The 26,086-nt window shown below is 27.0% G+C and overlaps 1 protein-coding gene and 1 pseudogene across 2 annotated transcripts in view; both read left to right on the top strand.

The window, feature by feature from the left end:
* LOC112686855 overlaps positions 1-26,086 on the top strand; it is a 167,485-nt gene that overhangs the window by 62,677 nt on the left and 78,722 nt on the right. For both annotated transcript variants that reach the window (XM_025559309.1, XM_025559310.1), the window contains one exon: positions 19,611-19,718. In XM_025559309.1, coding sequence (XP_025415094.1) covers positions 19,611-19,718 — 108 coding nt within the window. The remainder of the gene's footprint in view (positions 1-19,610; positions 19,719-26,086) is intronic.
* Positions 23,470-24,711, top strand: LOC112686853 (annotated as a pseudogene).

The raw sequence follows: 26,086 nt of genomic DNA, 5'->3' as shown, positions 1-26,086 counted from the left end.
TTGTATACTAAAATTCAGACTATCATACTAACGAGTGAAAAACATTTACTGCTCAAACAATATAAATTAATACAAGCATTGGTAATTTGTGCCACCTATAGGTAGTAAAAGTTACAAATGTATTTTGCGCCACATCAAATCATCTCTGAATGTAATTTACACCACATACCCATAATTATAATCGTACCTACTCGACCAAATTATATATTATAAGGACCTTATTTTAGATATATAGAATTTTATAGACACAAAAACTATTTTGTTCAGCAAATTTAACTATTATTTTTATTATTTTATCCCAAATTAACAAATCTTAACTTAAATTATGATATAAATTATAACCCAATTCTCGAAGTATAATTTAAAATAAAATCAACTTACTAGATAAATGATGAAACAGTTTTGACAAATTTATGTGCCAAATTACCTAGTACAATTTGTTATCGGTTGTGGCGCAAATTACATATATACCTTTTTTGGACTTAAAAATATGCAAATTACATATATACCTTTTTGGACTTGAAAATATGCAAATTACCTATATATATTTTTTTCTTTCACACGGTGTAAATTACAAACCTCAATTAATACAAGAAGGTAGAGTGTGAACAAATTGCATACTTTATCAAAAATGTTTGTAGGATTCGTAACACAATTTTTTATATTTTTAATTAACTCAAACAACATGAACAATATGCTTAAAATAGTAAGCTGATAAATTGTACAAGTAGATACATACTTTTTTTAATGTGATTTAAATGAAATTTAACACTAATTATGTACATAATGCTTTCTTTAAAATTGTAAATGTAGAATAAGTTACCAATATCACATGAGAGTATTAATTTTCTTTTGTGTTATCATAAATGGAGAAAACGATCGATTGTCATTTAAATGTAATGATATTATTTAATTACATATAGTTTTAAACTGTGGTTTTAAATATTACATAGAACATTTAATTAAATACAAACTAAATAAAATAATTTTATTTTTTTCTATTTTTTTTTGTTTTTTTTTTTTTTTTTTTTTTTAAGAATAGATAAACAAATGAAATATTTAAGATATCTAGGACAAAAATAACTATTTATTTTTTAAATATTTATAATCAAAGAAAATGAAAACACTAATATCTTACAAATAAAAAAAAAAAAAAATGAAAAAAAAGGACCTAGAGTAAAAATTAAAATAAATATACATTGGATATTTTCATTTAATTTTGGATGAAAATTAACAGCAATATTATGTTTCTTAATTTAATTACATAACTCTGTTGTAACAGTTATTTTCTACAATTATGATATAATAACAAAAATATTTTCGTATCATGTGCATACAAAGATTACAAATGACAATACAAAAATAAACTATAAAAGTAGTATAGTTGATGGAAATAATAATTTACTAAAACAATTAATTACATAATTCAAACAATAACATGCACATTTTATTTTGGAAACACTTAGACTAGATAATGAAAACCAAAAGAGAGAAAAAATCAAACTTGATTTTAAGCATGGGTGATAAAATAAATAAAAAATAAAATCAATGAACGTGAACTACATAATGCATTTAAAATCGAGTTATTTTCATGTACTAAGACTCTAATAGAAACAACTTAATGGTAAAGAAATTCCAATCGCGTGAATTTCGAGTTCAAGATTTTTTGGAACGTTTTGATTAAATTTATTTTTATCAATGAAAACCAAACGAAAATGACGAGTCATCGATAACAATAGTTGTTAAAAAACAAAATATTAAACATAAGCGACGGATATGAACGCTACAGACTTGCGTTAAACGCTGATGATTACGGCCACATTGTTGCTGCAATACGTATCGATAAAAAATATTCATCTATTTTTCCACCGAAATACCTTTAAGTGCGTATTTTATAGACCCCAAAGTAATTTTTATACAGCACCATAAAGTACTATCATTGAAGGAATACAATGAAATTGGTCGTTGACTCGGTGCATCTACTGCTATATGTCCAGTGGCGTAATAAATGGTTTTACAAAATCATATTATTATACCGACCAAGTGAACAGTAGACAAAAGTCGTAATACATTTGGAACCTTTTGGGATGTTCTAGTCCTGCGAGTGGGTTGCGATATATCGTGTGATTTTGTTATTTTGGTATTTTTTCCATCGATAAAATACACCGAATACTTTCACCGGACCCAGATAATACCATTATTGCCTTCGTGCGCGGAATCTCGTAGAATTCATCGCGTACCTAGCACATAATACGTTCATGAATTCAATCGGCAAGTGTTACATTTTGATTTCAATACGTCATCCACAGTGCCATGGTTTGAATCTTAAAAATTAACTGATGAAAACCCTACTAAAAAGTGATATTTAATGATTAAAAACATTATTCATTCGTGACCAGTGCCTTGATTATATTCGAGTGATGTATTCCAAATGTTTCTAATACATTTACATGATCATTCATTAAATTATGGTTTATTTTTAATCAAGCTGTTTTTATGTTTCACAATTTGCAAAAATTAAAACATGATGCACAACGATATTTTTTTGAACCAAATAACGACGAAATTACTTTTTTTTTTTTTTTGTGTAACGTAAACATTTTTTCGGACGATAAAATTGTGCGAAAAATATCACGCAAAATCTTAGTATATATTCCGTAGTATATCATATAAGTTACTTTGGTGATACCTACTGTTATTATTTTTTCTCAATCACTTTGACTGATGTTTTGAAATAAACTTCAAAAATTTTTTTTTCAAATATTAATAATATATCGTTTCGTCAAATTTAAATTCATTGTTAAAATTAGCCACCTAATACTGATAGTTAGGATGTCTGAGTTTAATTTTTCTATAAATAATGAGCATTTTAAATTTGATTTAGTTATTTAAGTTAATGTTAATGATTAGTGTTTAATTTATTTTTTTAATGCTAAATTTTTATTCTTAAGATCTATACACTTGATGCATCCTTGTCATCTCACCATTCTGATGATAGTTAATATAATCAAACGTATCAAATATATTTTTATTCATGAAAATTGATGTTAAATTTAAGAATGCAGTAACACTTCTATATTACTTATACTAGCTGTATCGGTTATTCTGATTTCTATACAATGATTTTGTGATGATGTTATGACGGTTATTTTTGACTATCCAGTAGTTCAGTTTTTAATGGGACAATAGTTTTATTAAATTATGAAGCTCTGAATAATGTAATGTCAGAATCAAATTTCGAATACCCAGAAAAAAAATACAGTACGACTTTTGTACAAACTATGATAACAATTTATTTTAATACCTAGTGAATTAAATTTCAAGAAAGACGAGACTTCTATATCAAATGAGTTCTAAAGATTGAAGAATTTATCGCTGTATTTTTATTTTAAACATGAAACCAATATGCAAAAAAAAACGATTCTGAACGAATGGGGTCATGTGGATCAAATTATATTTCTGATGATATACGATATAGTAAAAGGACCAAATTCCTTAATAAAATAGGCAGTTTAAAATTTTCGCTTGACATTATTTTCCAATCATTGCAATTGCGTCACATATACATTCTACATTATGTATACAGAATATATTACGACAATAACACAGCTGTGATCACACATAATATCACAGCACAGTTTGATTATTAGATCTGTTTAGAGAACAAAGTGATGAACACACGACAGTCAGTCGAAGTTTATTACCAACATTTTATACGACAAATATGAAAATACATAAATTATCATAAAATATAATAAAACACTTTTACCGAAAAATAAGGTCGATGGCATGTTGTTGGTATTTTGTAAATGGTATCACATTTACCATATATCCACAAGATAAGACTATAATGAAACGAATATTTAGTATAGAGACAAAAATTTTTCCATAGTGTTAATATAATTACTTATTTTTATTTATTTTTCATAAATATGGTTATGAAATTCTTATCTATAGTTTTTCAAAATAATAGTTTTATGTTAGTAAAAATCATAAATTGTTATATTTTTGTATAATGATAACGTTAATAACGTTATAGAATCGCTAATTTGTTTGAAATCAAATGGTTTAAATAAATTTAAGTATCAAAAAAAAAAAAACCAATATCAAAATAAAAGATTACCTAATATAGATGCAATCGTTTTAGGACAATTGATTGTTTTTTGATTAAATTGTGTTAAATTATAACAGAAAATCATTATGGTTATTAACTTATAGCTATTTTTCAAATAGTTTTTCATCCATTAATAAGTTGGAACACCAATGAAATTATATAAAAGTATATAATGCGCATATAAATCAAAAAAATATATTTATTTTTATTTATTTTTGTATGATATGAAATATATATGTGTTTGTGTATGTGTAGATAATTTAAAAAAAAAATGATGTATTTGGTTAAATTGTACAACTTTTTTTTAATAAAACGTATAAAAAGAACTATAAATAGAAACAAAATATGTTAAAAGTTTTTTTTTCACTTTTAGATGATAAAATCTTAAGAATATATTGAAGTTAGGTCTTAAGTTTTTGTAGTTTTTCAAAATAATAAGACTTGGTAATTTAAGATATTTAAAAATTCAAAATTACTTGTTATATTTATTTCTACCGTTTTAAATGAAAACAATATCTTTTTTTTTTATTATATTATTTAAAAAGTTCAACAATTTGTAGTTGATTTAATGGAATTTAATATTAAGAGTAATTATTTTTATCTTTACAATCAAGAATAATTTTACTTTATAATTAAATAAATGTAAACTCTATTAAATTATTTATAAATGAATGGTGTGAAACCATAACTTATCTAACTTTTCTGAAATGTATTAATTATGTTACCATACAAAAAAGCTTAATGTCGTCTTACAACTGAATCTTTAAGCATCCCCAGCTGAATAATCCACACAGAATATAAAACGAATTTTTTATTGTAATTTTTGTTAGACATTTTCAAAGACCAAAATTTAATAATATAAAATTGAATAAAAAAATTCAAATCGATATTTTTTTCGACTTTACGAGTATAAGAAAGACACACTTCTCGTACCCATCATGTTTTATTTATTTTTTTATAAATGTTTGGATATTAATACTCTGATAAAATAATAATTATTTAGTTATTTTAAATTTAATATAAAACATTTCTAATTGGTGCCTAGCCATTTCAATTATTTATAAAAATAGATTAAAAACAAATCAATAAAATTTATCTTACGAGTCATGTAAATTTAAAATATATCTATATAATTATATTAAACAATTTTTTTTTATTTTGCTGTCGAATTATTATTAAAACTGTAAAACCTCTATATATAATATATATAATTGATATTTCTTTTATTTATATAATTCATGAATTATATTTTCGTAACTTTCATTAAAATTAGGAAATTAACACTGGAGCTGAAACAATCAAAATAACGTCACATTTATACTGAAAATATAAACGTCGCATTCAACAATGATTTTAACACATAATAAGTGACACATTTTACGTAAGCATTAACTCGATTAGTTCTGCTAAATCATCAGGACGTAATAATCTATATATTATACGTACGGTACCAACTTTGATTTCTGATGTCCAAATTATAATGCCTTCATAAGTTTAAGTTCCTTTTGACAATACCATCTTTTACGAAGATAAAATCATTAATGGCTCCTTTATAACTAGCCATACTACTCTGATTGATTCGAAAATATCAAATAAAATGTTACCTAATGAGATACAAAAGTTGGGTGTGCTTCTGGGACGGATGTCCTTAAATTTTAAAGTAGTGATATATCCCATTGTGCTCATTCAATGATTCTGTTTAAAGTTCTGTTAAGTTTAATATTTGGAAATATTGTACTAAATGTTTATAAATAAATTAAAAAATATTTCATGGTACTTAAAACGTTGTATAATTAAAAAATAAAAAATCGTACATTAAAATCTTAAAACTAATTTTTGTAGAACAAAATAGAATATCGAACTTTCCCAAAGTAATTTAACATGTTTTAAATTTATTTTAATTTTTTGAAAAACTTCTCAGTAAATTTAAGAACTTATTTTGAATAATTCTCTCTACAATAGTTGCATACAACTTCTTATACATTTTTACCTACCAATAAATGTTGATGTAAACCTGAAAGCTTTACTCGGAATCTAAAATGAAAACATTGTAGGCAAACACGTACAACTCGCTCATTGTTCATAAGTTTATACCACAAACGTTGCTGCGCTGTTTCGACAAAACCGGGAACATCACAAATTGCATTATATAAGTATACGAATAATATCACTGGGACCGTATATGTACCACAACGATGTCACTTACAATATACATATTTAATATATCTTCGTTAAATCTTTACAACAGTCAAATCTGACGTTCCACAAACATTAAAGTATAACATTAGTTATGTTTCATAAAAGTCTCAATGGTATGTCATTATAAACATCGTCGTGACATTTCAAATTACTGTTTTATAGTTATTTTACTGAAATCATAAAATACCGATATTACTATATAATATACATGTATTATGCATAACTAATAAATATTTTATTTTTTTAGTTTTTATTTAACTACGAATGTATATAAATTATATATAAAACTATAATTGTTCCTTTATAATAATTTCGAAGAAACATAGTATTAGGACATCGTAAAGAAGAAGAATTGTAAACGTTGTAGAAACGAAACAAACGTATACCCTAAAGTCTGTGCCAATAAAGCATCTCCAGGTTGACTTTGAAGCATTACCTTGTGATATTTCAATTGTAACTAAAAACATGTACCGCAGAGATGTTAAGAACATCAAATGTTTAGTGGGCGATGGTGAAGGCTGACCCATCACTCAAATCAACTCGGTAACCCTTATACAGATAAAGGTATCCCAGTTGTAATGGCAGAATGAAAATACATATATCTCAGAATCGTATATATTAGAATTTACTTCCGGGACCGCAAATGAACATTTCGACATTAATTCCATTAATTAAAGTTCAAAATATCGTTCTTTGCAACCTTTGATCACATTAACTAAATTATGTAAATGGCTTATCAAACGTTACTAAACTGAATGACAAACACTTTGTACAATAATCTTTCATCATATATAATGATTTTTGAAAAATTTAATTTATGTCGTATACATTTCTTGTCAATCATTTCTACCATTTTTTGTTTATTTTTCTCTTTGTCTGTAAAACACATCATAAAAGTCTTTTGTGATCGATATACGCAAATAATAGTAGTATTTCACTCGTGGAAAAAACTTACTACAGTAAATCAATTACATATATCTAATGCACGTCTCGGATATTACTGCCTTTCGCATTAGTCAGCGATCTTCTGTCAAAGATAACATACTCTTAATTCAATCGAACCTGTCAGACTTCACAACCGCAACTGCAATGCGATGTTATTGAAATATACTCACAAAGTAAACCTGAAGCACGCGTTACGTCGCGATGATCTATGTTCAGATATTAATTTAAATTGTGAAGATGGAAAGCAATACAATGAATTTGTTGAAAGATAATTTCATTTAAAGCTTTCGACGCGACTTTACCGTCGCGACGGTACGGTATGGTTTGAGCAACATAATACATGTAATGAGACAATGAATTATTGATACAATCATGAAATCCCATTAGCAAATTTCGCACAACATAGAGCCAACAATTTTAAATTTTTCTTTTTTATAAGTTTTAAAATATAAGAATCTATTTACAAACGATAACCGTGGTAATTTAGGAGTATATAAGTTGTGTGTTGTTTTAAGTTTGAAATGCTCGTGCTTGGGAAAAATCAATCCAACATAAACATTAATTTTATTAAATCAAATTAATTTGAATTCGAGTTTATAAAAAAAAAAAACTATTTTTTGCTTATTAATTGTTTACTTTGTGTTCAAATCACATTACCATCACGATCGTTTGGATACTTCAATTTTTACAGTTTTATTCGTACAAAAAATTAAAATAATACACTTGATTTATTAATTGAAACAGCCATTCTCAGATCGGGCGAATATTGTAACTCAACACCACCACCTCTAGTCCTACTCTACTGACCAACAACAAATTTTTTTATTACCATCATAATTGTTTAGTTAACTTGTACCCGTTTAAATATTTATATTATATTTAAGAGTATACCTTTTTCGGTCGGATATTCTAAATGATTCAATTATTTAAATTAGCTAATAATATATTTTTTGAGTAGTGGAAAATTTTTACTATACTAAAAATTATTAATTAATGTTTGAAATTTAATTTACTTGGGAGTTCATTATTTGATAATAATTCATTAGCTAACCTCATTTCATCGGGGTTTTCATTCCTTACTCAAGACCAACGCTATAAATAATAATTACTTCTATGCAAATTAATTTCGATGCTACTATATGTATATATATCACCCATTCACATTACTTTGATAGTTTGCATAGGAGTGCTCATGATGAAATCAATCCGAGTCAATAATCAACCATCAACAAATATTTATTTGAAGCACATTGGAACACAAATTTAGCGACATGAATTTTTAAATTAAAAGTATTTTTATTTCTTGTTCATTTCTATATTGTATAATAATACTGAAATATCTATGCTGATAATAAAGAATAAATATTTTGTTATAACTTCTATGATTTATCAATATAAAATATATATACATTTTTTCTCGCAAGATAATTTTAAACGGAAATTCAAGAAACATTGCATCCAATCGTATCCTGTATTCGGTCTTCTTAATCCCGTGGGACAATCTGTCAAGAAACTAGACATTCAAAGCTTTCAAAAAACCATAATGTAATTTTATACATTTGTAGCTTGCAGTTTTAATTCAATAAGTTAAACGTCCACTTGCCTGCCCCCAAACATTTCAATATTCGTTAATTTTCTTCAATGTTCTAATCAGATATTAATCACAATAAATTGAATTAACAAGATATTTGGAAAGAAAACATAAGAATATGGGAATAAAACAATTAATAATATTGATTTAAATTATTTTTATTCCATGATTAATGCATTAGGTACCTGATGTTGACAATAGCCTGTTATATAAAAAAAATGATTTAACTTCTTAATTCCGTAATGAAGGAATTTAATATCATGCACTTATAATGTAATACAATTAAATAAATTAATAACACTCTATTTCTTCCGGCAGCTATCAATCTGAACTTTAGAATAAAAAAGTTACTATCTGACTATTTGTGTTACTAAACTAAATTAGGATTTACGAAAAATATAAATCCTAATATTTCTTTTAGCCAAAAATTTTCATACGCAAAATTATAATTTTGTAAAAATACCAAAAAATGTCTAAAATATATCAAATTTCTTTTAACACGCAATCGTAATACCTAGAATTGTTTTAACACGAAATTAAACAATTCTGTTATTATTTTATTTTACTAAAGTGGTCGAACGCAATACATCACTGACCATGTTTAATTGTTAAGATACTATTATCGATTTTATCGGCCCATTTACTCGGTTAAATAAAATTAAACATCATACGCCGTCAAAGCATTCAAACCACATTTTCATATTATTAATCAGATGCAACGGTAAGTGTTACTCAAATGAGAGTGCATGGTGAGAGTAACGCAGTTTCGAGTAGACAATAAAAACAAGGACAAAAACATGTTATATTTGATAAAGACAATGGATACGGTAAAATAGTATTTCGTACAAAATATAAAGAATAATAATATATACGTAACCCGGTACGGATTTAGAAATAAATAAAGGGGGAAGTGGTCTAGTAAAGTGAGTTACTGCCATAGTTCGTTGAGTACGAAGTTGATTTGTACGAAGTCTTTCTTACGTCTAACTTTTAAAATTTTTTAAATACCTACATACGATATAGTTCTAGTTAATGTCTAAAACGGAGATTCAGGCCCCATATCGCCTTCTTGTATCCGTATCTGTACACAACTATATGGAGGGCAATGTTAAAAATTAGCTAATATGAACATAACCCATGCATGTTGGCCAATGTCAACTCTGTTTAATGTTAAAAAAATGTAATAAGGAGTTTTTGTTAGGATTCTGTATACTATAGTATCACAATAATACGTTTTAAACTATAATTTATCTTAACGATAAAAAAAAAATGAGTCTGAAGAACATGGAATGTGTGAGATTTTTTCATCGTTGATTATTGTTTATTACGGTTAATGCAAAAGGTGTGGTATATTAACTATCGGATAACGAAATTAACCGATTCGCTCAATTGAACAGTAGTAACCAATCCATAGAGTGTTGGTGTTCTGCATCGAAAATCAAAATATACGATATTTAACCAACCCATAATATCTCAACGTAGCTAGTTTTCCATGTATAATATCCAAGTATATTAAAAAATGTATACGCTAAATGTATAATGTACGTAATTTTGAGGTGGCAATTTTGACGCACGTCAAATAGACAAAACAATTTTGATACATTATTATACATTTTATTTTACATAAATTTATATAATTAAAAATTATATATGACGTTGACGTATCGTTAAAAATGTTCATTGTGCATTTTAATAGACATAACACCAACACAAGATATTTGCTGAGAATTGAACATTACTACTCTTGGCCATTGTTTAAATTTTTACAAAATATAATTATTTTACCATAGTATACCTAACATTTATACCTAATATTTTTAATATCTTAAATTTATTTATTGTTATTAAATAAATATAATAAAACGCGTTGAATTGACATTCGTTAAAATTTTGATACATCGAAATTGCGACTCGTCGAAGTGTCGCATGTGTCCAATTGTCTTGCATCAAACTAATCGCGTCTATTTGACGTGGATCGAAATGACGGTCACCATAAAATTATGCCATATTTATTCTAATGCACAAAACATGTTATTGACAAACACTATGATTGATAAAATTATCAATATTAATTTAAAACAAATTATTTCATTACCACTATGTAGCTAGTTAATTATACATTCACGTAAAATTCAGATGTGGTCCGGACATCAGATTCTAACATAATTTTATTATATCACATTATTTATAGCTATGACTTTTGTTATAAATAAATATTAAAACTAAATTAATAATATTAATCAATTACTAGCATTACGACCTGTCCGTTTTTATCGAAAAAGCATTTCTCATGGCGTTCCATTTATGTGCACAGTACTTAACGGTTATTTTTTTCATCGAGCAAATTCAGTATTCGACAATAATTTAAAGTTAACTGTATTTCATGTCTCTTAATAAGGTGATTAAATAGCAGACTGATAGATCGCAACTAATATCATTGAAGTTTTGTGTTTGTACCCACAATAATTATTACTTTTCACTTCGAGTCAATTACTACAACTAAGTACAATATCCTTTTTATTTTTACTTTTAATTTAGTTGTTTTAATTATTTTTATGAATTCATTTCAAATTCAGTAATCAGTATAGTAATTGATCTACATTTCTCCAAGATTTTTATTTTTTAATCAAATACTATCAGCTGATATAATCAGTATTTTCATTTTTACATAAACCGTCTGCATCGCATGCAAAAACAAAATTAGTCTACAAACGTTAGTTTCAGAAAATATAAGGTCAGGTGAACGAATTTTGTTCTCTATGATTAGCATATGATTTTATCGTACACGCCATATATGTATGAGGAAGCAACGTGATCATGAGAAAAGACTGAGAGTTATTGCGATCCGTTTTTCATTTATTTATTTATTTAATTAAAAATGTATACAGTATGTTTCATATTTTTACGAGGGTTTTCTCATATTGCGGTTCTAAAATCCGCTGTTCCGTATGTATTGTATTTTTACATATTGACGAAATGAAAAAATTCTATGTAAATATTAAATGTAATGCATACACAGTATAGAACAGAAATACCAAGTATGCAAATATTGTATAACAGGCAACCACTACGAAACAAAGTATGATGTGTATTACTTTTGGTCCATGTTTGATTGCCTATTATATATTTTTCGATTACTTCGTTCTTTTGCCTGTATAAGCGATTTTTTTAGATGAGGATTTTATTGCACGAAAACAAGCAAAACTTCTTCGCTTGACTATTTTTTTTTTTTATTTTTTATTTTTTTATTTTTTTTGAATAGTAGGAGTTCCCTAAAAATGTTATATTCTCTAAGAGTCCGATTGTAAATTAAACTCAGACACAGGGCCGCATTTAGGGGGGGGGGGCATTGGTTACAACTGTCCCGAGTGCCAGTTTTTTGGGGGCACCAAAATGTTGTGATCAGAAATTTGCTCACTTGTGAATTATTGAACTTTTAAAATTATTTTATATTATTTAACAGTATCATAAATTAATGTTAATGTATATAATTTATTAATATATATTATTAATGTATTTATAGCAGTAAAGCTACCACCGATCCAGAATATTATTAATATACCTAATATTAGTTCCCAAATTTGTTGTGAATAAACGTTAATAAACAAAAGTTATTTATAATAATACGACATATTATGTTATCGCGTGCGGCGTGCGGTGGCGTGCCTACAACACAAAAATGGCATTGATTTTAATTTCTTAATATATTCTTGAAATCCAAATGCGTTTATTTTCTCTGTATCGTTCTATATAATATTTTGTAATAATATTTTTCTTTTATTTTAATATTATGACTCAACAATATTTAAAATATAGTTAAAAAGTTGGTTGATTTTAATTACTTAAGAAAATGGAGATCTCTAGATGTAAATAACAATTTTTAAATTTTAAGGCTGAAGAATTATTGAACCTCGTCCAATCGATTTAAATACTATGTATCATATCATATAATACATTATGTACAATTTATGTTATAATTACGAACTAAAAGATATATTGATGACAGTGAATTGTCAAGAATATCTTCCTTTCAAATGAGTAACTGTAGTAAATTTTATATTTTTAGTCTGAGCAATCCACAATACTGATAGAACAAACTGTTTTAGGCTCTAACAATTCCAGCAAGAGTGTTTTCCGTCGATAACTGCTAAAACTCTCCCGATAGTGGTCCATGTCGGTTTAGATGTACAATGTTTGAAATGTGTTAATTAAATTTATCCTGAAATGTACCTAATCCACATATTTTCGATTTGCTCAAGTTTCAAAAATAGCTTTATAGACCAGTTTGAGTAAATATTGAGGAGGAGATAGGACTTCTATTGGATCAGAGAACGAAACAGGTGGTTTTCATTTTGATCAGCGCATCTCATCGAGAGAGTATACTATAATGTTATGTGCTGTAAGTATTACTAGTTAGTACAGAGACTAACTAAAATTAATCTTCTAACCAACCAAGACCAAGTCCTATTTTCATCACATTAGTTTCTCCATATACTATGCTGCTTTAATATTTATAGATTTCACCCCCAAACAATAATTCCTGAAAAATTTAACTAACACATTGTATTTTATAAATATTTCTTTATGCAAAATAAACATTAAACACTTTCGTAGTAGTCTAATTAAACTATTAATGTAAATATTAAATAATTTAACGAAAAAAAGTATTTTGATATTAGAATCATTTTTAAGAGTATTTTTATTTAGATTTAAATATTTAAATTTTTTTTTTTTTGCTAAAAATAGGTACGTAAATACTTTTATGTGAGATTTTTCTCATTTAAATACATTTCAAATATATATATATATATTTAACAAGATTGCTTAAAATACACAAAATCATCTTCATCATTGTTGTAGCCGCTTATACATAATAAGTTTAGGAAAAAAATGAATTTGTTCGCTATCAAAGGTCTAACATCTCTCTTGTACACTACAACTATGACATTAATTTACAATTACTAATATAAAATTAATAACTAAAACGTCCACCCTTAATGCCAGCCAGTCGAGTACAAAAAAAAACTAGTTTTAATTTGATCGTCACGACGCCATAACATCGATTTAACATAAATGAATTTTTTTATGAATTTAAGTAAAAATTCCCTCAAATTAATAATTATCTTTTTTTTTATTATTCACATTTATAATAGTACGTGTCACGTTTCATTTGTAATACACGTAAAGTTATAAAAGTTAGAAGTTATCATTAGAAAATCTTATTTCCCATACGGATTTCTTGTATTTTATTTTCTAAAATAGTTATTTTTATAATTTAAAAAGAAATGAACTAAATGTAATAAAGTATATTAACTTGAGTGCATTTTTAAATCATAACTAATAAAAAATAAAATATTCAGATTACATTTCAATAAATATTCTAATTTTGTAAAAGTAAATTTTATATATACAAAGAAATATATACTTGATTTGTTTAGGATACAAATAAAAGTTTAAAAAGTAAAAACTTAATTTGAAAATGTATTTACGTTTAGTCAATACTGTTATTTATTTTATCCCAAGCAGAAATTTAAACATGTAGTAATTTTATAATTTGTATACATACATTCAAGTTTCGGAAAGAATAAAAAAACTTTTAACGTTTATAAGAATCGAAATCAATCGTTGTAAGTATCAACGCAAAATCGTGTTGTACATTAACAATAAAAAAAAAAAATTAAAAATAAATTTAATAAAAATAAATACTATAAACTTAATTAAAAAAACTAAATTAAAATTAAATTATAATTAACGTATATTTATGAAATTGAAGAAACATTGTCTTAAACCCTTAAAATAGATCATATTTATGATACAAATTGATAGTATATTCTTATAAAAATGAAATAAAATATCATTAAGAGAGAACGATTTATTTTCATACTATAATAATGTTTAGTGGTGTAGTCACATTTAAAACAATGTTCACTGAAGCTTATACCAAAAACATTCACCATTTCTGTAGTTAAAGAATGATTTTAACATACTTAATTTCATATAATATATGTATACGTCAGATTAGATATATCATAAAATGTCTGTTGAATAAAAATATAACTATTGTCTATAAAAAAATGTAGATAAATTATATCAAAAGTTATACGTATTACCGAGGTTATCATATTGAGTGTAGTAATTAAATGTTAAACATTTAAACAATATTTTCAAGTAAACGAACGACATTTAGATTCAAATTCAATATGCACACCACAATTTTTATTTAAATAAGTTTCATTCTTTTAATTATGTGTGTAGATATTTACATAGGCGCATATAAGGAATTTCAATAGCGAGGGTTAAAGCCGTACCATTTTTAACCAAAAATTATAAATTAAGGACTTGTCCCCATACCTTTAAATTATTTATATTATTAGTTGTAATCACTAAGAGCTGTAAAGTTGCAAGAAAAAAGTTTAATTAAATTTAAAAAATCACAATCATTTAAAAGATGAATTTATACGATATAAAATTATAATAAATCTAGGGGGGCTTAACCACCCCCAAGCTCTAAGCCCCGTCCTTTTTGCACTTATGATATTTATACTTATATTTATTCAAAATATGGGTTTGAAATATTCATTTAGATTTGGACAATTTTTAAATAAACAGTGATGTTTTTTAACGATATCTGTTTAAAACTATAGTAGCTGTCTCAATAAATTGTTCATGTTATATTATAACATATGAATGCAAATAAATTATTTTTTTTTTTTTGTATTTTTGCAAAATGATTTAAACTGTTGGTCGCATTCAAGAACTGAAAAGCACAACACGTTCAGAAAGTTAATTAAATAAATTAATAAAAAAGAAAATGGTGTCCTACCAATCTCAATGTGCTTTGACTTCAACTAAAAAAAATGACATATCATGTTACTATAAAGTTTAATATGCAAAGAAACGTGCACATCCAGGGTAAGCGTTAATTTAAAAATAATTGTACTCTTGAAGAAAAAAATAAACTACATAATATTATCAAAAACTTAAGTTAAAAAATGTTTATACTTCCATACTTACGCTGGAGTATGCTTGTTTAATCAGTATTTGATATTTTCGCGCACTGCGTTTTATTTGTACGTTTTCTGTACGTTGTAGTGCAGGTACCTATTTAAATTGTCCACATTTCTAATGACGTTTTATCCCTGGTCATTAAACTGGAAATACAATTTCATGTCATTATTTCGCCAGAGTAATAAAACACCGGTGAAATAAAAATATTTTATAATATGAGTAGAAGAGACCCATAAATCGAGTAAAGAAAATAATAATAATATCTCCTTCATTTTTCTTGGTAATAATGAAATGTGAATAACGTGTACATTACCATACATTATAAACTACGTGTATATGACTGAAAATAAATGACGAAATTAATTGATAATTTATAACATTATAATGTACGTTTATATATATATATATATATATATATATATATATATATATATAGACTTGTCACATTACAAATTCATTGGACGCATACAGATTATCAGATTATGTAGATTTGACGATTTACATACTAATTGCTATATTCTTAAACTTATTTTCACAACATATATAAAATGCAAATCAATTATTGCTATTTAACAATTTCTTAATATTGAAATTCGTATTCTACAGTCCGTAATAAAATTTTTATATAAATCAAGACTACCTATGCAATAACTATATCGGCTGGATTATTATTAGATACAATAAAGTATAAATGTGACAAATTATCAAATTTGACGATATAATATGCAAAATTGGAAGTATCAGAAAAAAATTTAATATTTTTAGTGCAAAGTTTAGTAATTACATTTTTTTTTTTTTTGTTCTCTAGCAATAAAAATATTTCGCATATTTTAAGTTCATATTAGTTTTAGACATCTATTATCTGAATTATAAAATGTATGATAACTTTAATTAAAACGTTCATTGGAATACAACAAAATTAATATTAGACTCTGAATAATGTTAATTAAAACATTTTCTTCCTTTATTCAGAAACTAAAAATAAGTGTTCGGAAAACAATTTTATTAAAAATGTATAAATTAAATAAGTTCAACGAACTCTTGATATAAGTACTTAAAAATAAATCATGTATAAAAAAAATTATCAATATCGTTTACATTTTGTACAGTATTACCACAGTTAATATTTAATTAAGTTATAAGATATATATATATATATCATATCTGATACGTTATATAGGTTTTTAAAACAAAAAAATATTGAAAAAAACAATCATTTTAATAATTTATTAAAAGAATCAGTACAAAATAATTAGCATAAAATTACATCCACATTGAAAATATGTTTTACTAACGATTCTAAATTCCATAAATTAAATAAGCTAAGTATTTTAATACTTTGTGCATATATTATAAGCTTAGTATTTTTAAAGTAGTTTTTTCATTTTTAAATTTGTAAAATTAATTTCAAAAAAGAATTATCAGAGGTTAGGGTATAAGGAAAAAAAGAGAAAACAAAGGAGCCAAAAAAAAAAAAAAAAAATGAACGTCATAGCTTGCATATTAAATTGTTAAATAATTAAAATATCTGCCAAAGTTTGAAAAACGAGATATTATATTTATGCATTTTTTTCTTGATCTTATAAATATAATTTTCTTTTTATCAATATAGTTTATATATCATTTTAAAATGTACAGTTTAAATTCCATGATTTCACAATGTAAGATTATGATATTGTTCATTTAACAATATAAAATATAAAAATTAACTTAGTCAATACAATGAGCAATTAATGTCAACAGATCACTTCAAACTATAAAAGAAATACTCATTTAATATTTACAATACATATTTGGACTCAGGACGAGATGGCTATAAATCGCTGAATAAAACAATACAGTGACTCGTGAAAATTCGTACAACTCCTCTGATCTATGTTATGTAAGACTGTTCTGAATACCAACACTTATGAATTCCATCTCAAAAGTCAAAAGTATTAAAAGCAAAAAGCAAAACATCAAAAGAATTAAATTCCGAGCTGAATTTATTTAAAGTGTTTGTTGAATGGTTTGACAATTATTTTAGTTCAAACAAAATATAGTAATAATCACTATTCGCATTCCAATGTACAGCTAAATATTTTAACTAAGCTTATTATTAATAAAATATATTAAAACATTTTTTTAAGATTCTGTTGCGTTCGGAGTGCTAAAATATTCTTGTTAAATATATAACCCTTTCAATTTACATTAAAATTTCGGAAATTAAAATTATAAAATTATAGCAAGAATTAAAATCCAATTTCTAATATTCTTTACCTCATAAATCGTATATTTTTTTAAGAATGTTTAATGCTTCAATATTATACTTGAAATAATTAAATTATAAATAAATCCTAAGATTTAGAATAATAAACCTACCTAGGTAAAAAAATTCCATATGTCCCAACAATATTCATCTTTTTTGTGTAATTTATAAAAAAACACTCGTTTTACTTTTTTGTAGTCTCAATGAAATATTATGCATTATACTTTTCATACATAGGTTATATTTTTATAAATTGTTCTATCAATTTCTGAACACTATTAATCAACATAAATCAAAATCGATAAAATTAAAAAAAATTATAATATCTCTGTTTACTTAAAGTTTTAAAAATCAACACGTAGTATTTTACACATTTCGACCGGCATCATCTATAACAATATTGGTGGGTACCGATTATTTCTTTTGTCGATACTCCCGTTGCGTTGTTGAAAGAGACTCAAGTGTTGTTTTTGTACTCTCGTTTCTATATAGTATAGTCACCCGTATTTACCTTTTTCGTCGATAAATTTTGTTTCACTACAATAAACCAGCGTTAAGCGACACATTTATTTGATTTATAAAAACGATTTACTGGACTGCTGTATATATTGTTTCGTTAAAATAAAACTAAAAAAAAAAAAAAAAAACAATGGAAAATATTACAATCAATTATATTATTCCCGAACATTCGAAATTATATTTTATAATATTTACGCATATCATATTTTGAACGAATACAATTACTGTTGATAACTGTTTATAACTGCAAAATTGTACCTTTTAAGTAGTAAATACTATGGTATAACTTGGAATTTACTTCAAACGTAGTGGGATTACAATTTATTTTAGTAAAATTCTGTAAACATTATATCACTTCCAAAATAAAAAGGAAACGTTAAACTTCATCTAGAACATAGTTATTTATATTAGAGTTGAATGACTCCAATATAATATTTATAACTGTTACAAACATTATACATTATTAAGTCTTTACGAAACTAAATGTGATTTCTTAGATGTTTAGGAAATATGTACCCGATATAGTGTATAATATTAAAATAAAATGTATAGTATTGTAAATAATGGTAAAATAAGGCTGTTAATCTACGTCTTAGTTACGTTAATTGGTAGATTCAATATTTTTTCAATGAAAATAATTCAAAAATTATAACATACGTGTAACAAGAAATTATGCATTACCGATTCGGCGAAGAACGCATAGTTCACAATTCGAGCAAGTCAAAAACGCTACGTGCTTTTATATCTCACAACGGCGTTGATTGTGTTTACTAAAAAAATATTTATTTTTTGTTTTATTATTTTATTCAAATTGCATTTATCGCAATAAATTATTTTCGTGCTCATTATAGTAATTTATGAACCATCCGAGAAAATCTTGTACTCGATATATTTTTTATTTATTTATTATTTTTATATTTTTATCACACGTTTATATGCACGACTATTTTTATTATAGATATATATTTGTTTTTTTCTTTTTGCAGATGAAATCGACAACTGTACTATACAGATACAACGATATCAGTCGTAAAAATGGATTTTACAGTCTCAACATAAGACATGCGGCAATTACCGGAGCGATTTACACACTGGTGAGTACGATCACTCGTATATATTTATTTGTGTGTGTATGTGAAGATGATTTCCGTTCATGATAAAGGTTATAGATATTATACGCATTCATCGATTGCGCATAAAAAAAGAGAAAACAGTCTACTCGTATACCAGTTTACCGACAGTTTTTTTTTATTTTCCTTTCTTCCCCCCCTCTCCCCCGTTTTATTAATTCTACAGCTTATATTTTGACGCGTTTGCGATAGTATAGGACGTTTAAAAAATAATGCCTAATTTAATTCTGCTATAAATTAAATTTATTTCTTTTAAAAATCATAACAAATATTTCATTCTCTTCAGAGAAGTTCAGGTTTAACAGTAAAAAACAATATCGGACATATGAACCTCCCTGATAACCCTACAAGCAATTATTCTTTCCATAAAATTTATCATCATTGGATAACACATTGTCCCATCAAGTTCGTTGAAGACACGACGAACTTCTTACTGATGTTCCAAGACATTTCGAACTTTGTTCTGGTAAACTCATGACTTAGTGTATCCCTATAAGAAAAAAATCACACGGCGTCAAGTTGCAAGATCGAAGAGGGTAGTTTTGGTCTCCACGCAACAAGATTAGTCTGTCCGGGAACTTCTCGTGCAGCAAATGAATTGTTTCTCTTGAATTGTTACAAGTTGCACCGTCTTATTGTAACCATACAAGAATACCTACTGAGCTCAGTAATTTTCTTTGGCCTTATTTGAACCAAATGAACATAAATAATGTTTGGTTTCAACTTGTCACATTTCAAGAGAAACAATCCCTCTAGGAGGGTAATTTTTTCCTGATATTGTTTTTCACTGTTAAACCTTAACTTCTCCCGAAGAGAAATATTTAAATCCTGCGTTATTTTTGAAACACCCTATATAATTCATTTGCGTTTTGATAGTTCATAAATTGGAACTGCGCGTAGTTAACGCGATGTTTTCGTTTCAGCCATGAATACCGAACGCGAAGGAAGGATACATTATTATTATTATTATTATTACTGTTATGATCATAAGTATACTATTATGTACGGAAACGGATGGTTTTTTTTTCTCTCCGCAAAATAAGTACAAGATTATAAGGACTACGGTGCTGACGATCTACTAGGTGATCCGCTGAACGTGCCACGTATTTGTTTCACATTATTACGCCTGGTGGTGGTTTGTACACGCGTGATGCGTTAAAACTCTCATCAGCACCACCTACATGTAGTGTAATGCGATAAAACGTTCCGGCAAGCCACGAGGCTCTCGTGCTTTTGTGTTACTTACGATTAAGGCGCGCAGGCAGATTTCGGTTAATCCGTTATAATTACGTCGTTCGTATGCACGTGGGGGGGGAGTAAAAATAAAACACAAAATACGTTACCCTCCGGAACGGATAGTGCATAAACATGGTAATGACGTAATTCAATTATGAAACGGGCGTGTACGTTTCGCGTTGGCGTAAGACCGATGTGTGAGCGCGTCGTAATCTCCACGCAATTCGTTTATAATTTTTATACGCAAATACGGTTCAAAATTCATTTATGATAATGTACCGCGTGCTCAGTGGTACACGACTTACACTAATTGTAATGTACTTTTAATAACTGTACACTCGGCACTCATTCCGGTCACCACCGCTGCAAGGGTGGTCGCAGAACGGGAGAGGGAAAAATCTGTACGGCCGTGATGAAACACACCCTGGTACCAGAACGTTTTAATCCGAACGCGTTCGCCCGAAACGTATTGTACGCATATTTTTCGCGACTGTGCATTTTTATCGTTCCGTTTTAATACACACGTACCAGAACATATTTCATATTCAACCAAATGATGAATGGACGCATGTGCTGTAGATGATTAAAAATTTCAAAAAAAAAAAAAGCACGTGCATTTTTATCGAACAATTAGTATTGATCTGCACCGGGTATTTAAATTTTGTATTTTATATATTTTATTTTTCCATCGAACCCGTATTTGTGCGTACAAATGATCCGAAATTGATGTACATAATTTACAATCGACATTAAGCTCGGACAGAACAAAAAATTAGTAACGCTCGTTGCGAAAATACTATGCCATTATTGTATTCACGAGAGAATGTCCTTTGCAGACTTAATAATTGGCTGATAGCTAATAATCAGGGAATTATTATATATGTATCCATTCCTGATGTGTAAAATGAATTAATCGATAAATGGAAAGTGCATAAAAGAAATAAATTGTGATTTGTTTAGACAATATTTTTAAGAATAAATTGTTAATTTAGTGTATATATTTATTTATTTTTTATTTATTGAATTAAAAAGAAATATCAGTAGTATACTTGCAAGTATTTTTGTTTTGCACAACATATGATAATAATATTGTTAAATATTTGAATAATACAAAATTTGAATCAAAAGCAATAAATCTTTATGTATCAAATTTTAATCTGCATATTTATTTTAAACAAATATAACAAGTTATAACTATATTTATTAAAATATTATTATTTATAATATTACTTTTATAACTGATTGAAATTGAAGCAATTTACTTTTGATATTAAATTAACTAGTCACGTAAAATTAAATAACTTGGCGTTTTACTAAATATAAAATTCACATGAAGCTCTCACATATCAATTAAATTTCAACAAAGTTCCCAAAAACGAGTTAAAAAAGCCGTCTCGCCATAATAAGTTGAAATGTTCACTCAATCTATATAAACATGGGCGTAGCGAGGGTGGGGCAGAGGGGGTTAGCCCCCCCCTGCGCCTCAAAATGAATTATAGTTGTTTATAACAAACGTGTAAGTTTTACATTAAAATCAAAAATTAAATAAGATAAAAGTCTAAAAATAGTTCAGTGAGACAGAGTGTTATCTATACGTGTAATCGTTTTGACGTTTTATGTGTTATCCAATGGTCTATCTGTAGATTATTTGAATTACGAGTTTAACGTTAATCGTTTTATGCGATAAACTAGATATAATTACTTTTTCAAAACGCATACGCATACCACATACTTGTTATAATTTAGTGTAGCAGCAGTGTAGTAGTTCGCCGTATCGTTCTGTATTCACGCAAATAGAAGTTTTCAACAGTGTACACGAATACGATGGACATATGAAAGTTATTTGATGATAAGTACATATCTTATATTAAAATTAAAAAAATTTCTTAGCACGTCTTAGTACTTAACTACTCGAGTTCATGTGAAAATCGCGAAAGTAAAAATTACGAAAATAAAATAGGGAAAATAAAAATCGCGAAATGTTTTAACAGCGAAAACATTAATACCAAAAAGAAAGAAATTATTTTCGTTAGTGGGTATACCTTTATAATATAATAATTAATATATTAATTATTACTTATTATATTATAAAGATATATCCAGGTATATTTTTTACTTTTCGCTGTTAAAATATTTTGCGATTTTTACTTTTGCAATTTTAACTGGCACCCAACTACTCATATTAACATGTATTTTTCGTTTTAGACCATTAAGCGGTGGTAAATTATACATACTTTGAAATATCCTATTTTAATATATGTATGAGTTCTTTGACAAAATAACTAGGCTTTCTACCTTAGGCTTTCTAATCAGAGATTATATTATGAATGATGTCAAAAAAGCTGTAGCTTTTAGTATAATGGCTGACGAGACCACCGATATCTCAGGTACAGAGCAATTGTCTATTGGAATTAGATTTTTTAATGATGAGAAAAGGGCCATTAGAGAAGAATTTTTAGGCTTCATTGAACTACATGCCATGCATGCTGCCAATATAGCAAATGCAATAAATAATTTTATTCGAAACGGAGGTCTCGATAGAACGAAGCTTGTTGAACAAGGTTACGATGGTTGCGCAACTATGGCAGTGAAGATCAATGGAGTGCAATCAATTTTACTGTGCAAGTCATAAATTGAACTTAGTGGTCAATGATTTAAATTGTGTTCTAGAAATACGTAACACAATTTCAACAGTAAAGGATATTATAAACTTCTTTCGCGAATCTGTTTTACGTAGAAAATGTATCCCAAACATACCAGCATTCTGTGAGACACGATGGTCTCAAAAATATAGAAATATTTCAATTTTCAAAGAAAATTTTGAGATAATTGTACGTGCTTTAGACAAATTGTCGAAAGTTGGGAACACTGCTACAAGAAAGGTTGCTTTTCAATTGCATTCTGTAGCAAATAAAAGTATTTTTATAATGAGTATAATCCTGCTGAAATACTCAAATTATATAAAAAAAATAATGAGTGTAGTGAAAGATCACCGTGAAAATTCTGACGCGGAAATCCAAGAAATCTTAACTGCTACAAACGTAACAGCTGAGAATATAGGAGCAGAAATTAATCTTCCTAGGATTGCCGGACGACAACAACATTGTTCAAATTCTCCAGCATCAAATTCAGCAGAATACTGGAAGAGGTATCTGCTAATTCCAAACTTGGATTCATTGATATCTTCATTGGAGGTTTTCTGATGAAAACCTACCAGCTTTTTCATTTTTTTTATTACACCCTTCAAATATATTAGATATGAACATCAAATAATTTAAACTCAAAATAAATAATTTTGCCGATTATTACCAAATTTAAGACTTGGATAGTGAAGCAGAATTGTGGTACAACACTTGAAAGGAGAAAAAACTTGCTAAAATTATCAGACATGGAAATGAGTGATATAGTGGAAGAAACAGATATTTTTTTTCCTAAAATAAAGCAAGCCTTGTACATTATGTTACCTCAGCCATGTACAACCAGTACTATTGAGAGGTCATTCAGTACCTTAAGAAGGGTAAAGACTTGGTTGCGTTCAACGATGACGGGAAATCGTCTGAATGGTAAATTAAAACAGTTGTTTTTTTATCAATACAAATGATATTAATTGTATACAATGTAAATTATTTTAGGTCTCTGCATACTAAGCGTGCATAGAAAACTGCTTGACGAAAAAAAAAGAAGAGCTGCAACAGAAAATTCTAAGGAGATTTTGCGATGATCCAAGACGATTGACATTGTTATAATGTAAAAATTATAATATATATATATATTTATATAAATACTTGTAAAAATAAAAATATGTTTTATTTTACTCTCCCCTGATTCAAATCCTAGCTACGCCCATGTATATAAACAGCAACTATACATCAACTCATACTTTATACCTTGTCAGATATCTGCCTCCAAAACGCATATTAACGAAAAAAATACAAGTATTTAATCAATAATCTTAATAATTATTTCAAAAGCTCCCTAATTTATCTTAAATATAACACTTCAAAACGATTTTTAACTCCCAGCATCAGAAATTACATCAAAACACTATTAAACAAGTTTAAAGAGCAGTCGACGAAATTCAAAAGAGCACAAATTTACCATATTTATATAGGTTCAGCTCAAACCAAGCCACCCAAAGAATTATTACAATTAATCCTCTTTATTTTTTCTCACATATTTATATATCATGAATAATATACCATCTTAATTACCATTTTGTGTTATTTTTTATGGAAGTTCGATTTTTACTGCGACATCAATTACTACAAGCAATACAAGTAATCTGATAAATCGTGGTGTTGACAATTAAAATGAACATCATGCTTATAATAATTTCTTAATATAACTACTCGGATTCCTCTTCGAAATAATTTTCAGTCGAAATATTTAACATATTATAAATAGGTAAAAATGTATTGCTTACGTTTACGCGTAAACACAATATTTCGAATTACATTTATATTCGTCCGTTGTCAAGAAATACAATTTAACATAATTTACCTCATTGTATTCGGTCAGAACATCTCGAAAAGCATTCTACGCGTACTGCAGTGTGGGTATTATGATAGGTGAAGAGTAGACAACATTCGTGCAGGCTGTATAGTAGTACCGTGCGGAGAGAAAAAAAACCTATTTGCCCGAACGTAATAGGTTTCCATTGAGATTGAGAATCAAATAAATTCCACAAACGCTTATCATCAATACATGCATAAGCACCTTCCTTTACATACATATTTCTCGCAGATCTGACTATGTGACACAAAAGTTTTATAATTGGATTCTATACATACGTTATGTCTCGTGTACCCGTGTACCTTCAGTGACCGTCAGCCTTCAGTAATACAAATCGCCACCGCTTGAATAAAAAAAAAAAAATCATTATTCACCACTATATATACAAGATATAAAAATAAAATTATATCATTTCGATATTTACGTGACTTTCCGTGACACGGTCCAATTATTACGGAATATGCGACACGGTCGACATAATATTACTATACGTACAAATGTCTAACATCTTACACCAACACGTAATGAAAATATTATATATAATTAGTATATAATACATAAATATAAAATACGTAAGTAAACGA

The sequence above is a fragment of the Sipha flava genome, unplaced genomic scaffold (genome assembly GCF_003268045.1).
Source record: "Sipha flava isolate LNK unplaced genomic scaffold, YSA_version1 325_pilon_pilon, whole genome shotgun sequence".
Lineage (NCBI taxonomy): Eukaryota > Metazoa > Arthropoda > Insecta > Hemiptera > Aphididae > Sipha > Sipha flava.
This window is presented reverse-complemented; position numbering and strand designations above follow the sequence as displayed.